The 19,628-nt window shown below is 28.7% G+C and overlaps 1 protein-coding gene across 2 annotated transcripts; it reads right to left on the reverse strand.

Annotated features, from left to right (window-relative positions):
• Window positions 1-15,035: 15,035 nt before the first annotated feature.
• LOC123911635 (5'-deoxynucleotidase HDDC2) lies at window positions 15,036-19,380 on the reverse strand. 2 transcript variants are annotated; one of them, XM_045963096.1, is made up of 8 exons: window positions 19,033-19,380; window positions 18,724-18,848; window positions 17,850-17,887; window positions 17,162-17,272; window positions 16,988-17,067; window positions 15,686-15,722; window positions 15,415-15,456; window positions 15,036-15,324 (listed from the first exon to the last, which is right to left on the reverse strand). In XM_045963096.1, the coding sequence occupies exons 1-8, from the start codon at window positions 19,264-19,266 to the stop codon at window positions 15,239-15,241; spliced, it is 753 nt and encodes a 250-aa protein (XP_045819052.1). In that variant the 5' UTR covers window positions 19,267-19,380; the 3' UTR covers window positions 15,036-15,238. The 2 variants fall into 2 exon arrangements, with proteins under 2 accessions (XP_045819052.1, XP_045819053.1); XM_045963097.1 differs by having other exon boundaries at window positions 16,988-17,064; window positions 19,033-19,374.
• Between the last annotated feature and the right edge of the window lie 248 nt (window positions 19,381-19,628).

A 19,628-nucleotide genomic window follows, 5' to 3' on the forward strand; every position in this document is an offset into this window, starting at 1 on the left:
ATTTTGATGGGGGGCAAAATCCAACAAATTATAAAATAGGGGGATAAAATTTCGCATTTTTCAAAACAGGGGTAAAACTGCATTTAAGCCTTATTATTATTATTATTATTATTATTATTATTATGAAAGAGTTAATGCTGATAAACTGTTACTAAGTATTGATTATGCGTTGTAAGTATAGTTATGTCTATGTTTTTAGATGTTACAATTTGTTTTTTTTTACTAAAAATAAATTGAATTTATTTAATGTATAATTTATTAATTGATATAAACTTTCAATCCAATACTTAATTAACATTAATTTTTTTTATTATAAAAAGGGCTAACTCCAGTACTCAAGATGATATATTGCAATTCAAAGTTTGTACCTTTCAATTTATGCATCAATTAGTGAAAGAAGAGTTTGAATTGCCCGTCAGATATCTTAATCATTAATTAAAATGTGATGAAGAAATCTAATAGCGTGTAAAACATCTTACTCCTGTTGTGTCATGTTTCATTTGAATTTTGCCTAGTTCATAAAATAATGATCAATTGTTAATTCAATTATACAAAAAAAAAATTATTTACTAAAATATTCTTATTATTTAGTAAAGTAGTTAGAGAAGTTGAAATACAATAAATTAAATTATATTAGTTAAAAACTAATAATAATTGCATGTAGGAAAATTTTGAGATATAAAAAATATTAATATTGCAAAAGAGACACTTAAAAAATAATATAGCATTAATTAAAATCAAAATGTGGCCCATAAAACAGAGTACCAAGTCATGACAAAAAAAAAACGAAATTGTGAAAAATAAAGGTTTCTAATACCGAATTCATGGTATTAAGACAACAAAATAATAATTCGGATTAGATTAGAAATAAATGATAAATTGCGTGTTATCGTCAACCACGGTGGAACATGCATAATCTCAAATTTGTCGACTTCCCCTCCCAGAGGTCTTATCAAAATTTTATGATTGTTGTTAATTGTTATCCATCAAATTTCAATCATTGTTTCATATCTAAATATTTTGTGAAAAATGCTAATTAATGTTTTTAGAATTTATATAGTCTATTTTTTAATTAGTGTTCTAGAAATATCAGTTAGCGTGACCTATATTTTATTGATAACTCAGTCCAATAAACAGTTCCATTTTGTCAAACATAAAAAAAAAAAAAATCAACTATTAGTCAAAAAAAGAAGTCCACTATACTATCTCGGCTAACTCTCTTTATTTTTATTTTTTTAAATCCATATACTCTATTTGTCAAAAAAATCCATATATTCTAGATTGGACAAAACTTATATACATTTCTTTAGATGCAGTTTTTGCTGTTCCCTTCACAAAAAAGTAGTTATTTATATTTTTTAATTAAAAAAAGAAAAAGAAAATTGTTTTTAAATAAAAATAACTCCCCCCATGTATCTAGCACAGTAAGAACTGTGTATATGGAACTGTACATAAGTTTTGTCCTTCTAGATTTTATTGCATAATATTTCCACATCTTTTGATAAAATCTTATTTTTGAGAAAATAACGTACTTTTATTCATAATAAATTTAGGGGTACAACATAATGTGAGAAATATTGATCGTGCATTCATAAACGATCACACATAAGTGAGGGAGTCTGGGTTTAAACCACAGTCACAACGTTCGGTTTAACAATTTCGGTATTCTTTTATCAGTTAAGCTATAATTTTGTGAACTGTGTAAATCATTATTACTAAACAACAATGCTCTTCTAATATCTTCTAACAAACCACTGAAGTTGAAATTAGTGGTTGACGTATGCTGAGACCATCTCTAAAATCCTTAAAGGATTGAAGTCTTTTTGTGAAGATGAAGGAACATGTAAGACTCGTAATGTCCGCGGACGAGCACCTCTCGAACAAAAAGTATATTCATCTCAATGTGTTTGATGCGTTGATGTTGAGCCTATCTTTCAAATAGGTACATTTGTGCTCACGTTATAACGGTAAACCATGGAAGATTTTGTAAAAGAACAATGTAGTTCCAAAAGTAAGTTTTTGATCTAGCATGATTGTGACACCACATTAGCTACCTCGCGGTATTCATCCTTCATGCTTGCCCGAGGTAATGTATATTGTCTTTTTGAGGACCAAGAGTTCAAATTGTCACCGGGATATACACAATAACCAGAAGTAGATCTTCTTATGTGTGCACATCCACCCTATCTATATCAGTGTAATAGATGAACTTATCAATGGAGGAGGGATACAGGTGGATGCCAAAATCAATTGTTCCTTGAATATAGCAAATTATTTTCTTTGATGCAGACATATATATTGCGTTCTTGGGTCATGCATAAATAACATTTGGTCTAATAAATGTCAAGTATTGTAATGCTCTAGCAAGACTATAATATCTAGCTGGATAACTGGATATGATAGGGATTGCCTTAAGAACCACTGAGTTTAACTTTCGTGTAAATAGTTTTTGAACCGTGAAGGTGAGACAAACACCAGAAATGTGGGGGGTTGAATTGTGTTAACTTTTTCTTGCTTTTTAAGAAACATAAACTTATCATATTCTAAAGAGGTTCACAATCTGATCAAGTGTTGGTTCTGAACAGAGTATATATGCAACGAAAATAAAAGCAAAGAGAAGACAACACAAATCAATTTTATATTGGTTCCTCCCACAAATTGAGAGTAGTCGAGTCCCCTTGGACTTCCAACTTCCAAGGGAGTTCACTATAATCACCAAGATTACAATTGTTCAAGCACCAAGCAAGAGACTCCACTTTGCTCAAACATCTAGTAAGATACTTTCTATGTGCAAGCATTCAGCAAAAGACTTCCCTTTGCTCAATCACTAAGAACGAGACTTCCAAATGCTCAAGTCCCCTTGGACTTCCAAATGCACAAATTGAGAGTAGTCGAGTCCCCTTGGACTTCCAGCTTCCAAGGGAGTTCACTATAATCACCAAGATTACAATTGTTCAAGCACCAAGCAAGAGACTCCACTTTGCTCAAACATCTAGTAAGATACTTTCTATGTGCAAGCATTCAGCAAAAGACTTCCCTTTGCTCAATCACTAAGAACGAGACTTCCAAATGCTCAAGTCCCCTTGGACTTCCAAATGCACAAATTGAGAGTAGTCGAGTCCCCTTGGACTTCCAGCTTCCAAGGGAGTTCACTATAATCACCAAGATTACAATTGTTCAAGCACCAAGCAAGAGACTCCACTTTGCTCAAACATCTAGTAAGATACTTTCTATGTGCAAGCATTCAGCAAAAGACTTCCCTTTGCTCAATCACTAAGCACGAGACTTCCAAATGCTCAAGTCCAAATGACAAGAAACTTTACAACTAACTTAATCAAATATAGCTAGAGATGTTTTTACACTTGATATACAACCAGACTTGAAGAAAGATTAAGACTTCAAACTTAAGAATATCTAAAATACAACTTTATGAGAAATTCTAAGTGGCAAATTGTGCTATGAGTCTTAATCTTTTTGAAAGAGTTTTGGTATAATCAAATAATTCTTAGAGTCTTAATCTTTCTTCAAGTCTTCAACTTCTTATATAAGCATACACAAGAGAGACATTGGAGAAGAACTTGCACAATTCTTGAGTCCTTGAGAAACTTCAACAAGATCGTTGGAATGTTACCTCATAGTTTGACCCATGAGTTATGACCTTCATAACTTCAGCTTCTCTTCACAATTTACTTTCAGCTCTTTATATGTTCTTTGACATATAAATTTTTTAATTCTTCATAAGAATTTTAATCTATGATCCTACACACTTGAACATACATTACCAAATCCAATTTATACTTTTAATATTTTGTCATCATCAAAATCCAAGATGAATTGTTCACAATTCAATTTTATTTCAACACTACATACTCTCTCTCTCTCTCTCTCTCTCTCTCTCTCTCTCTCTAAATATAAGCACCTATTTTTTTTTCACTCTTATTAAAAAGGTTGATAGTGTAGTTAATATGTCCATTGTATATTCCATGACATGGACTCATGGAGAGGTACTCCCTTTGTACCAAATGGGTCAACAAATGTTAATGTATCTAATTTAAATTTTACACAATATACATTAATTTTTGCTTATATTTTGAGACGGATAAATATTAATTAGAGATATATTTAGGGGCAAATTTTTTATCATATGATATAAATGCTTATATTTAAAGATAAATGGAGAATTTTTTTTTGGGTTTTGATTTGTTTGTTTAGATTTCCTTGTTTGAGGTTTGATTTGTGTTTAAAAACGGTAAATAAGTGTTTAGAAGGAATTTGGAGTTGATTTGGGTGATTTTGTAGTTTGTTTTTTTGTTTATTATTCATGAACACATGAATGTGTTCTTGAGAGAAAGAAGAGAGCGTGAGATTAGAGAGAGGGAGTGAATGAAGAAAGACATAGAAAAAAAAATAGACATTAGTTGCTACTTAATAAATTAATTAGGAGAAAAATAAGGAAAATAAAACATTAATTACTTATTTCTTATCCTATACAATGTTGCACAGGTTAGAAAAATCCATTTACATAATTAAATGGAGTACATATTTTTCAACAAAAAAAAATGGAGTACATTTTGTCGGCATTTTCATTCATTAATTACAAAAGGATATATATTTAAAACATGTGATATATGATTCCATTCTACGTCAATATTCCTAATTAAAAACATTAAAATAAATATTAAAAATTTCTTTTGGAGTTTGGACATTTGATGTATTATTGGAACAACCACCGTACGTAGTAGAGCAAGTCACCGCAGCCACGTTACCTGACAATGATCATCAGGCAAAACTTGATCATCAATCTGATCCTTTATTGTAGCCACTGAAATTCTGCATAGAGGACAAGTTGTATTGTTGTATTTGAAGCTAAACCATTTATCCAAACAATCTCTATGAAACACATGTTTACACTTTAGCACCATAATCTCTTCCTTTTCTTTTATTTTGCTAAGACACACAACACAATCTATTTTTTCTTCGGATTTTGACACATATTTGCATACACTTAGCTTACAATCTTGAAGCTTGTAGAAAGGATAGAATAGAAAATTGAGTATCCATTTTAGAAGAATATGAAGGTGTTTTGAGTATTTCATGATCATTCTTATGGTATGGGAATTAGTAAAACAGTTTATTGCTAACGCAATTCTGATTAGAGGACTCATCATGTATGGTTTAGTTTCTTGTCTTTGGTTTGTGGAAATTATATGAAATGGTTGTGCATATATATCCCTAACTTTGAAAAGTATGATAATTAATAATACTCAAAATTAATAATGCAATGTTTGTTATCTTTCAATATGTATGCATTAATTAGTGAAGAGGAGTTTCAATTGCGCGTCAAATATCTATCTTAGTCGTCGAAAAAAAAGTGATGTATAGATTCACTAGCGTGTCAAAAACAGTAGTCCCTTTTAGTCGATTTAATTTTTTTTTCTTGAACGATGTTTGGTGGACAAAATAATAATGTGGTATTATAGACAAATTGTGTAGGGGGTTTTAGAGGATGTTCTGGAGGAGCTACCGCACATAACACCAAACATTTAGAGCCACCAAAATTATTATTTTTTTAGTGTATATATGTTAAAAAAATAATTATATAATTAAGATGGATATTTTTTAGAATATGCATAAACTCTAAAAAAAAATTTAGGCTTACACTAACATACAATATAAGGAGGATAGATTGCCACATATGAATATTTAATAAAAAAAATTATAATTAATATATTAAAATTATTTGGTGATGGTTGTGGCTTGTGTGAAATGCTAAATAGATGAACTCCGTGCATGTTATCTGCGTGTTATTGTCAAAGGCGGTGGAACACATTTTTAATATCATATATGTCAACTTGTTCTATTAATTTTTTTTTTTGTAAAGAATTCTATTATTAATACTATCTTCGTCCCTAATTATAAGGCTATGTTTGATAAAAATATACTATTTATTTGTCTTGTTTTGACCGTATTTTTTAATAATATATAAATGTAAATATTAACATATAAGATCTTGTTCACTTTGTTTTGATGAGTATTTTCAAAATATTAAATTTTTATATTTTTTATTAATAGACAATTAAAGATATTAGTGATCAAAATTGTGCATTGGCGTACGTGTAGTGGTCAAACATAGTTTTATAATTAGGGAGAGAGGTAATATTATTGTTATCAATCACAATCAAATCTCAGTAGAGGGCAGCCACAATAATAGTTCTATCATATTTAAATTAAATATTTTTATTGATAACTCCATCGGTCAACAAAACCATTCCATTTTATATCAACAAAGAAAAAGTCCACTTGTTAGCCAGAAAAAGATAAAAAGTCCACTATACTACACTAACTGTTCCGGTTGACAATTTCTCTTTCTTTCTTCTTTGAAAATTTTGTAATATTTTCCCAAGAGCCTTGGTTGGTATTGGACCCGTTTGTTTCAGATTTTTTTTTAAAAAAATCTAATTTTATTAGCTTAAATGTATTTTTAATCCTCCTATTTTGAATTTTTTGAAGTTTTGGTCCCCCTATTTCAAAAATCAGCTTTTTAGTCCCCTTATTTTAGATTTTTTGTACTTTTGATCCCCCACTTCATTTTGAGTCAATTTTCATTATGTGGCAGATGACACATGGAAACTACAATTACAAGTGACATTATTGTTTATTTTATTTCAATAAATCATTTTATTAAAATTTATTTTGATTAATAAAATATTAAATAAATAAATAAATAAATTAAAAGAGATTAATTCCAAAATTCCCTAATTTTCCCAGATTTCTTCATCTACGATCATCATCTCATCTCAAATCTAGATTTCTTCCTCATCCCATCTTCAAAATTAGGGAATGCTTTGTTGAGTTGGTTTCCCTTTAGGTCTGGAGTTTTATGCAATGGGGAAAGTTATAGAACAAATAAACTTGGACGTTAAATAGGTAATTTTATTGATATTGGGAAACAATGAACGATTTCCTGATTGAAAAACATGGAAAAATGTCTTGTTCACATTAGTGAGATTTTTGGTTACGAGGAGTTAAGTGGAAGAAACGGAGAAAGGTTTTGGTGGGGTTGGTGATGAAGTTGAATAAATTTGGATTTTTTTTTTGTTGATAGACGAATAAATTTGAATTTGGAGATGAGAGGATGAACACAACTATGATGGTGAAGAATTCTAGGAAAATTAGGGATTTTTGGGATTAATCTCTTTTAATTTATTTATTTAATATTTTATTAATCAAAATAATTATTTTTTTACTGTAATAAAAATAATTTTTAATAATATGATTTATTGAAATAAAACTTTGAAAAGGTTTCTTTTCTTTGGTTTGTGGATATTATTATATGAAATGGTTGTGCATATATATCCCTAACTTTGAAAAGTATCTATATATATAATTCCTAAATAGTTCTCCTAACCCTACTCCACTTAGACCAATCAAATTGTTTCATTTAGCCACATCATCCATTTAAATCCAATTAAATCACTCTATAATGTCACATCATTTCTACTTAATTATATTATTATTATTATTATTATTATTATTATTATTATTATATTATTATTATTATTATTATTATTATTATTATTATTATTATTGTTATTGTTATTGTCATCTCTATACTTTTCATATTCTACATTTATATACTTATGGCTTTTTAATATACACTCACTCAAGTATTTACTTAGCCTTTACATTTTTTGCGAATATAATAACTTTTGCTTACTATATTATAATAAGGAGAATACAAAAATACACACTAATTAACTTTGTAACTCCCGGTAATATATTTTTCATCTCTTAAGTCACCATTAAATTTTCATCCCTTGGACTCTTCTACCAATATTTTAATATATATAGGTTACAATTGTTTTAATTTGTATCCTATTCATATTTTCCTAACTAACCATTACGAATGTTAGAAACAAATATTTTCATCCCCTGATGCTCAATCATGTGCTTAACAAGATTACCATTTATTTTTTCGGTTGAATGTGAGAATAGATTTTTTCATATCTTATATGTGCAATTTCTCATTCCATTATTTTGCCTCTTCATCTTTTGTGCATCAGGTATAAATACTTATTTTATTTTCTAAAACCATGATTTGTTGTAGTTATTTTATTTCTTGCAAATATTAACTTTTGCATAACAAATAAAATTAAGAGAATTTGACATTTTTTGTTTGTTGCAGATCATACATTCAACTTTTGTGTTGCACATCATTTATAGGTTTAGTTAAGTGCTACTGTATATGTGTATTCATACTCTATTATGATACAAATTAAATAATATATACTTTATTTTTAATTGAACTAGCGGGCCAGACAGGCACGTTTCGCGCCTGCCTATGTCTAATTTACGATTGTTGGAAGACCTTAATAAGAAAGAACCATTGTGCAGTTATAATATGTTACGTTATTAGATGCCTTATTAGATTTATTGTGTTATTTAAAATTTGAATTTAAAATAAAGGATAATTTGGACAATATAAAAAATTCATCCCAAACTCACCTATCCTTTTTATATATTGTTATATATTTAAAATTTGAATTTAAAATAAAGGGTAATTTGGACAATATAAAAAATCCATCTCAAACTCACATATCCTTTTTATATATTGTTATAGATTTTGTAATAGTTTTGTTTAAGCCACTATGTTTGGTCTAGTGGTGAGGGGTTTGGGTAGTATGTTATAGGTCTTGGGTTTGATCCTCAGTTCATTGTAAAACAAAAAAAAAAAATAGTTGTTTTACTTTCCTTTCCTTTACTTTTATAATTTGAATTTAAAATAAAGGATAATTTGGACAATATAAAAAATACATCCCAAACTCACATATTCTTTTTATATATTGTTATAGATTATGTAATAGTTGTTTTACTTTCCTTTCCTTTACTTTTTTATTTGTTCATTTTTTTATTAATATACTTATTTTTATAATTTTTTATTTTAGGCTTTGGGTTATCATCTCTTACTCAAAAGAGCTGAACTGTGAGGTTGATGCTCTTCACATATGTCCCTTTGAAATATTTTTAAAAGGTATGTACCCTTTAATTTTATTTGTTTTATTTGTGTTTTTCTAATTTTGTCACTATTTATATATGCTAATTGTGTGACTTAGATTTTGCCACATCTCTTTTCATCCAATCCTTTGTGTGTTTGGAGATAGATTTATATGTTGTGCGGAGATATATCCTATTACTCCTATATATATAAATTTTATATAGTTATTCTGTTACTCATGTAAAGTAAATCATAATCCTTAAACCAATAATATTTCTTCATTTAACCACATCAGTCACTTACAATGCCACATTACTTCTTCTTAGAAAATAAATCTTTTGAATCTCGGATTCTCTATTTTATTATTATTATTTTGATAATATTTAATGTTTCATTTTTATGCAATTTTGTAAAATAAAAACAATCGCATCACACCCGTGCGACGGGTAAGGGTCTAGTGATAATTAATAATACTCAAGATTAATAATAAGTCAATATTGTTTGTTGCCTTTCAATATGTATGCATTAATTACTAATTAGTGAAGATGAGTTTCAATTGCGCGTCAACGTCAAATATCTATCTTAATCATCATTGATTAAAATGTGATGTATTATAAAGATTCATTAGCGTGTCAAAAAATAGTAGTCCTTTTCGGTTGATTTGATTTGTAAAATGTAAGTATTAGATCCAATATAACATAAACAATTAAGAGATTGAACAACTTTTTTCATGAACGATGTTTGGTGGACAAAATAATAATTTGATATTATAGACAAATTGTGTAGAGGGTTTTAGAGGATATTATGGAGGGTGGCCGCACATAACACAACTTTTAGAGCCACCAAATTTATTTTTTTTAGGATATATATGTTAAAAAAATTAATTATAGGGTAAATGCCTATTTACCTCCCTGCAAAATCTGGGATTTTTCGTTTACCCCCTGTGCGGATTTTTTTTTCTGTTTACCCCCTACAATGTCAAGATTTTTTTCATTTTGCTCCCTAGATAGTGATGGTTGTGGCTAGTGGCCATGTTCAGACTGATAGATAAATGTATAACTAATTTTGTCATCTATTATATATTATAATTAATATATGAATATTTATACCTAAATACTTTGTATAACTGGAAACAAATATAATAAAGGATAGAATTGGAATATCATTAAAAATATAGGGGATAAAGAGTTTTTTTTTGTTACAAGAGAGAAAGAGTTAATTGTAGGGGTGCAAGGAAATTTTTTCCCACCCAGAATGATGAACTCCATGCATGTTATTGTCAAAGACTGTGGAACACATTTGGCGACTTGTTCTATTAATATTATTGTTATCAATCAAATCTCAGTCGAGGCAGCCACAATAATACTAGTTCTCTCTCCTTCAAAAAAATAATAATTAGTTCTCTCATATTAAAATTAAATATTTTTATTCATAACTCCATCGGTCAACAAAACCATTCCATTTTATCAACATAGAAAAAGTCCACTTGTTACCCATAAAAAGATAAAAAGTCCGCTATACAACAGTAAGACCATCCACAATGCAGCACTCCATTTTTTAGTACTTAAATGGTCCCACATGGACACATCATCAATTTATTATTTTTTTTAATAATAGTACCTAATAGGTACTCAACCCCTCCAATGGAGCATTTTTTAAAAAGTTCTAAAATGGGTCCTATCAATAACTTCACATCATTACAATATATTTAATTATCTATTTTATAATATAAATTGATTGAATTAATGATAAAATTACAAAATTAGTATGGACTATTTTTTTTATAATTCGAAAAAATAATTAAAATTCGAAATTTAATTTAAAATAATATTGCCAAATTTTAAGAATTACATAATTAAAAAATAATTTAAAATAATTGATAAAATGGTAATTTTGAGAGGAGTAGAATCCTTCAATTTGGTTTTGATTTATATGATAGGAGTATATTTTTTTTTCAACGGTAAAAAGAACAAACAATGACTACCAACGTCTATATATGGTTGACATTAAATTTTTATGCCAATTTAAAAGTTGTGATTTTTTTTTATTTTTTGAATATATTAAATAAAGTGTGTCCCATAAAAAGAAGAGAGAGAGTTCTTATATTAGAATTGGTACCTATTAAGTACTAAAATGTGTTGTGCTCCAATAGTAGTACCTAATAAGTACCATGAGTACCTAATAGGTACTACACCATTGAAGATGGTCTAACTAACTATTCCGGTTGACAATTTCTCTTTCTTTCTTCTTTGAAAATTTTGTAATCGTTTCACATCTTTTAATAAAAAACTATAAATTTAGGGATACAACTACTTTTTAATCTACAATATATAAAAAGAAGATACATATGAAATCACTAATTTGCCCCTATTTCATTTTTTGACACATAATCATTTTCAAGGGTATTTTGTGTCTTTATTAAAAAAATTAGTAGAAAAATGCTAAAACATTTCTAAGCAGGATTCGAGCACTTAACCTTTTAGTTATATTTTTTATTATATTTACCACTAAGCCATATGAATTAATTTGTAAAATTAAATATAGGAGTAGTAATATTTACCACTAAGCCATATGAAACCAATATGAGTTAAATGCTCAATTGTAACCACAAAACTCCACTTTATTTGTTACTTCTCCCACGATTTTTTTCTTTTTATCTAAAAATCCAATTTTTTGTATGTAACCCAAATTCAAATTAAATTACCTCACTTTATATCTACAATATATGAAAAGTAGATGCATATGAAATCACCAATTTTCCCCTTTTCATTTTTTGAGACATAATCATTTTCAAGGGTGATATCATATGTATTTTCTTTTCATATATTGTAAATTTTTGGAACCAATATGAGTTAAATGTCCAATTGTAACCACAAAACACCACTTTATTTGTTACTTCTCCCAAGATTTTTTTCTTTTTATCTAAAACTCCAATTTTTTGTATGTAACCCAAATTCAAATTACCTCACTTTATATAAATTCAATTTTTTTATTAAACAAAAATCAATTAGCTGGGCATCGATATATCCTATACAATCTACTATATAGGCAGTATTAATTTTGTTTTAATTACTCAATTTAAAACGTTTCTTTACCTTACAAAAAAATAAAATAAATAACATATAGAAATCCACATAAAATTAATAATTATGACCGATGAATGAATATAATGACACATCTACAATATATGAAAAGAAGATACTTTTTTTTTTAAGGAAAAAAGAAGATACATATGAAATCACCAATTTTTCTCTTTTTTCATTTTTTGACACATAATTATTTTCAAGGGTATTTTGTGTCATATTTGAAAGTTAATAACTAATTTCAATATTTTAATATTTTTCTTGTGGTGGTTACTTCCATTTTAATATTTTAATATTTTGTGTCATCAATACATTGGTTAGATATTTTAATAACTAAATTTCAATATTTTAATATTTTCTTGAGGTGGTTTCCTGATTTTTAATAATTTATGTTGGTCTTAAATTTATACTCAGATATTAATGGGAGAACCTATTATTTTTCTGATTTCTACGAGATTTATATTTTTAATCATATATTAATAAAGTTGTTCATTCTTCATAATTTCTACATGACATATATTTATACTCATATATTAATACAAGGATCTAATTTTTTGTGGGATTTATGCGAGACCTATGTTTTTACTCTTATTAATGAAGTTGTCAGTTTTTTACTATTTTTTGTGAGACCTATATTTATACTCATATATTAATACGAAAATCTACTATTTTTTGTGATTCTCAAAGAACTTGTGTTTTTACTAATATATTATGTTGTCTATTTTTTTTAATAATTTTACGGGCTATATTCATATTAATACGGGAACCTCTTTTTTTTTGTTATATCTACGGGCCTTATATTTTTGCTCCTATATTAATAAAGTTGTTTTTTTTTATAATTATACGAGTTATACTCATATATTTATACGGAGACATAATCTTTTGTGTGAATTGTGAGTGACCTATATTTATCCTCTTATTAATAAGGTTTCCTGATCTTTAATAATTTATGTAGAACCTAACTTTATACTCATATTTAATACGGTGACCTAATTATTTTGATGATTGTTGTGAGACATATATTTTCACTAACATATTAATAAGATCACCTATTTTTTAATAATTTTTACGGGATAATATTCATACTCATATATATATATATATATATATATATATATATATATATATATATATATATATATATATATATATATATATATATATATATTACAAACGACCTAAGAAAACAAGATACATGTGAAAATCCCCTACTTAATAATTTGACACATCATCATTTTCATGGGTATTTTGTGTCATATTTGAAAGTTAGTAAATAATTTCAATATTTTAAAATTTTTCTCGAGATGGTTAATTCCTTTTTAATATTTTACTCCTTTTGTATTTTTATAAGTGTTCAGTTAGAATGATAACACTAAATTAAGAAAGTGGATTTTTGCACATTATCTTCCTATTATACCCTCATCTTAATTCACCAATAAATACCTATTTTTTGCACTTTTCCAAATAAATTTTAGTTTTCAAATTTTTACTATTTTTTTAGAGCTATATTTATAATCATATATTAGTACGAGAACCTAATCTTTTGTGTGATTTCTGGGAACCTATGTGTTTTTTTTTTGGTACATGGGATTATGGGAACCTATGTGTTTTACTCATATTAATAAGCTTGCCCATCTTTTATAACATTTGCGGGACCTATATTTATTTATTTATTTATTTATTTTGAAACAAAAACTTTATTATAAAAGAGAAACAAAAACCTCAGCCAGGTCTTATATCGTTTTGGATAAAGAGGGCTATTTGAGGGGGTACATTAGATAAACTTTCATGGGTATTTTGTGTATATATTATAGGGTTATATTTATACTCATATATTAATATGGAAACTTTTTTGTTGGTGTGGTTTCTACGGGATTTATACTTTTAATTATATATTAATTAAGTTATTTGTAACAAAAATAAAATAAAAATTAAGTTGTCTATTTTTTTTTTTTACAAATTTACAGATTATACTCATATTTAATACGGTGACCTAATTATTTTGATGATTGTTGTGAGACCTATATTTTTACATACGATTGCCTATTTTTTAATAATTTTTACGTGACTATATTTATACTCATATTAATACATTGACATAAGTTTTTTGGTGATTTTTACAAGACCTATGTTTTTAATAATATATTAATAAGGTAGCCTATTTTTTTCATAATTTTTACATTATCTATATTTATATTCCTATATTAATATGGAGACCTAAGTTTTTTGGTGATAATTTTACCATTGCTTTTTTTCTATTTTTTTTACCAAATATTATATCCCTTCTATTTTTCTTTTATATTTTAATCTACTTTCCAATAAATTTCATCTTATTAAATGAGGAGCGGCAACGCCGCGACTCCCGTGCGGACGCACGGGTGTCATGCTAGTTTGTAAAAAAACAAAATACTCTTTATTTTATTAAGAAAGTACTTTTCTTAATAACTACTAGTATAAATTTTCAAGTTAGTCCTACTATAATAGGACACAAAGAGAGTGGAAGAAAACACACATCAAGAAAAGAAACAAAAATTAACAAATATGCAATTAATTTTGATCAGAGAACCATCAAATATGTAAAGATAAAAAATCTTTCCTTTAATGTTTGAGGGTTATTTCATAAGAGTTTGTTGGTTGGTTGGTATTGTTGATAGTGGTGGGAGACTTAATTGAGAATCACCATAATCTTGAAACAATTTAAAAAAATAAAATAAAATAAAATTAATGGAAAAACTAGATTTAAACCAAATTTTTAAAGAACACTAAAAATTGTTTTAAAACAACTCATCGAAAAACCAGTTTAAAAACCCATTCAGAAATAATCTCATTCTAAAAAAAAGCGGTTCAAAACCAGTTTAGATGAATTAAATCAGTTTATAACTATAATCGGGTTTTAAACCGGTTCATAATTAAACTGTAATTGGTTTGAGAAACTTACCAATTTTTACTAAAGTGGGTGTTTAACAACTGAACCAAACTGGTAATATATTTGAGTTCAATTCAGTTTATAAACCAGGAACACCTAATTAGACAAGGACAACATATGTAGAACTCATCTCAATTAGGTTAAAACTCTACGACCAAGTTGTGGATCCAAATCAGGTTTAATTCTTGGCAATAAGTCATTCTTCAAATCTCACCCATCAGAATAAGTCATTCTTCAACTTAATCTTTTTGCTGATAAAGATTTTCTTCTTGAAATGATTTCAGCTGCCCAATTTTTACCTATTTCAGTTTGAAACTTTCCTGAATACCAAATAAAAAAATTATGTGATTGACAAAGGTCCAAATAGGGATTCATGTATTTCATATGTATAAGAGAAGTTTCAATTATACCTGCTGTTGAAATGAAAAATTCATCCAATACTTTTCCATGCTCTGCCACAAAGTACAATATAATTTGAGTTACTAAGTATTACTGAAGCATATCATGAAAGAGTATTCAGTAAAAGTAGCATTGTCATTATAAAATATTATTAACACATTAAAATGCTTGAGGAGTTCATTAATTTAACAATTCCAATCTTATCATGGTGCTTTAGTATTATGAATTCAGAGGATGAATTCAGAGGATACAACGATATGTATCTGTCTATCTATAACTTACCCATTTCATATTCCAGCGCTTGTAGAATCATTTCAACCTGATCAAAATTTAGAGCAAGGCAATGCAATTAGAAAGCAACCACAAGGTCTCTAATTTCATGTTACAGTTCTAGAGATGCATGTTATGAGGGAAAAAATCATAACAATAAAGGAGAAATTATTACACTTATATTCATTAATTTTAATTTTCATCTATATCAAATACTACAAAGCTTCAAAATATATTCTTATTTGACCAAATTGAATACTATAAAGACTCCAAGTTATAAAAAAACAAACTGATGATAGACGTGGAAGGTATGCCAATAGCCCTCTCAACAAGAAGACTCTTTGTGCAAAGCACCAAGGCATCTGTAAGTGACCAAAAGTACTGAAGCAGTCTGCATGATACAATAGTGCCTCTAAGAACATAGCATGTAGAAGTTTATTGCAAGCTTTTATTGTTGGACACAGCAAGGATATATTCTTAATAGTTACTACTTACTAGCATGTTTTACTGATGAAGAAGGAAATTTCCTTCCCAGTTAAACCGGAAAACCTACTCAGGAAAGCAAGCAAACATAGGAAAACAATTATTATATGGTTGATTCTATGGAAGTTTAGACTAGCGGAAGAAGCCGCTTAGGATGAGGAAAGTGGCACTGGGCCACTTTCCTAATTTCTGCATTGAAGACAAGACATATTTAGAGGCAACAGTAATGACGGGGGGAGTCAGAAACAACATTGTGGGGGGCTTGTATATTTTTGTCACAAAGTCTATCATAAAATTTAAAATAAATATATAAAATCATATTAATCAAGACTATTCCATATTTTTATGAGATATTGTAATAAAAATCCTAGGAATAAAAGTGATGATCCAATGAAATAAATATTTTCCAAAGCAAATGTAAGTGCCTTTTAATTTTCCATTTCCAAAGCGCATACGAGTCACTACAAATGAAATATTTTTGCAGGTATATGCAAGTGCATTAATGTAGTAATATGAATCCACTAGGCTCTAGTATGCATTGGGCGATATGGAACCCCTGAAACCAACAACCTATATCTGCCCCTGACTACTGGGAACTTGAGTCTTTCATGTAATCATCTTCAAAACCAAACCCAATTTTTAATATTTTCACTTTCAGATAAATCTACGATGATAGATTGCTGTTGGTTTCATAAACAGATGATAACTAATGGTACAATAGGGTGCAAATGTGAAATTTACTTTTAGTACAAGATAGTCAACAAAGAAAGGTTTAATGAAGGAGCAAGCAAGACACAACAAATCCATCTCTATTAGGTAGCATATGAATACCTTGTCAAAATCTTTAACAACATTAGCCTCTAAAGACGAATTGTTTTCATACTCTAACCACAGTTCTTGGATCTCGTCTGCTTCAAATACCAAAAAATAAAATGTCACCTCAAATAAACTTGCCAAGTTTGGAATCTTTGAAGAAACTTACAAGAAAAATAGTTTTTGCACTACCTCTAATCCCACCACCAAGAACTTCACACATTTTGTTTAAAGCTTCCTGCTCCATTCTGCTCTTTTCAGCCTTAGGCACACCATCAGATGGTGTTATATCTCCTACAATAGCTATTGAGTACCAATACTGAACTCAGATTACAATTTATCGAAAAAAGATTTAATGCCTAAGCTAAATTCCTTTTATCTTTGTTGTAGACAAATACTCTAAAAAAAGCAACGAGTTCAGTCACAATCAGACTTACGTTACAATTTAAAAGACAAATAATTCAATATTTTTTAACAAAATCTTGCCTTGTGCATGTTATGTTATAAACACAACCTTCGACTGAAAAGAGAAAATGTCATACAATCAGGATAACTGATATAATAATGATTACCTAGCAACACTAATATCATGTTATTGATCCACTGATTATCATTAAGGCGGGGAATTGAATCATACAAAACTAAATAGGCTTTTATTAATTAAAAAAAAAACTAAATAGGCTTTGAAAGTTTTCTTCTTTCTGGCAGTAAAGGGTGGTCACACAATATAAAATGATATAAGTCACCAACCAAACATTTCAAACAAAACAAGAAAATAACATAATCAACCGATCACAGCTAGCAAATAATACAACGCAAATTGTTACTTTAGATTTAATGTAAGTAACTTCAGAAGCAATTCAGTAAGAGGGACAGATACCTTCTGCAATATCATGCACGAGAGCTATTTTAATACATCTGCACAGAGGGAAGAACGTTTTAAAACAGTATATAAATAGCAGGAAAAGAAGCAGTAAACAAAGTAAACTACACAGACAAAAACAAAGTAATAAAAATCAGTTTGGGAACAAGACCAGTGAGATAGGATAAATATACTGGATCACACTACGAAACTAATAACGTTTAAAAGGTGAGCAAAATGTTTTTATTTTAGTTAATGATCAGAGTGGTGCATAGTTTATGTACTCTTATTATATCACTCAGACTGAGTAAAAGAATTACAAATCACATGTACAAAAACAATATGTCTATATATGAGTCTTAATAGGGAAAACCACTATTTTAGTCCCTGGAAGTATAACAGGTTGTCACATTGGTCCTGAATGTATCGAAATTGAAAATACATCCCTAGTATCTCTTGTGATAGTAATTTTGTGGACTAAATTGACCAACTAAAAACACATTCGAGGATTAAATTAGCTACCTAGAAACAGATTGAATGACTAAAATGACAAATAAAAGACACATTTGTGGATGTATTTGCAATTTTGATACATTCTGAACTAACAGCGAGTTACACATTCGAGGATCAAAACGGTGGTTTACCCATTAGAGTTACATTTTGAGCATTTACAATTTTACTTCCACTTCCCGATTGATTAGAAGGGAAACTTAGGTTGAACGGGAACTACAACTCCTATCGAAGTAATGAGAAGAAAATACGATAGAATCTACTTTCACAGTCTTAGTCAATTATAAAATCGAAGGAAAAACATCCGAGAATAGAACAAATTAAGGAAGGAAGTAAGCATGATGGAAATTGAAAGCACAGTAGAAAATAAATGAGGAACAACCTTTCTCTACTCAATCCAGGAACATCAGCAGCAATCAATGCCATCAAAGCCATTCGGTACATATGATCAGCTATGGATTCCGCACCTTTAATCCCATGGTTAACCCACCCTTTCCTCTTTGTGGTCTACAAGGAACATAATATTATACCTAATTCTCATTAACTTTATATTTTTTAACAGCAAATATATTATTATTAATAAATAATCAGATCACTACACAAGACGAACAGAGACGCCATATATATAACCTAATACTCGGTAACTAATAAATAAATAAATAAATAAATAAGCAGATAGATAGAAATGTACCTTGAGTCTGTGACAGAGAGTGAGAAAATCGATGACAGAGGAAGAAGAAGAAGAAGATGAACCAAACCCTTCCGAACCGGAAGTCTGGGAGCGAACCAAGACGAGGCTGAGGTTTGGAGCGTGGCGGAGGAGAAAGGGTTTGGAATTGGGAGTTAGAAGAATGGAACGAGAAAGTGAAGTGCGATGTTGCGGTGGTGACATACAACAACAGCGAGTGGCTGAATTAATCGCCATTTTTGTCTTTTCTTTTTAGTTCAATTTCTAACTTTTTGAATTGATATAATATAAGAGCGAGCGATGACTGACACTGTCACAGGACTGAGACTGAGAGTTGAAGGTCAAGGTGACAACACAAAATAAAATACTGTCTTGGCGTGGTTATCAATAATTTACTACTCCTCCACACTTTCCCTGCCGTCAAATAATTACTGTAGTTGAATCTCAACCATTGGATCAGATTAATATATTTTATAATCTTAATTTTTTTTTGGACGACTATAATCTTAAATTTGTATCATTTAATTTTAATCAAATGATATATAATGTACTGACTGCACACTGACAATGCCTTACTTGGCCACAATAACAGAACTCTT

The sequence above is a fragment of the Trifolium pratense genome, linkage group LG2, assembly GCF_020283565.1.
Source record: "Trifolium pratense cultivar HEN17-A07 linkage group LG2, ARS_RC_1.1, whole genome shotgun sequence".
NCBI classification, from domain to species: domain Eukaryota; kingdom Viridiplantae; phylum Streptophyta; class Magnoliopsida; order Fabales; family Fabaceae; genus Trifolium; species Trifolium pratense.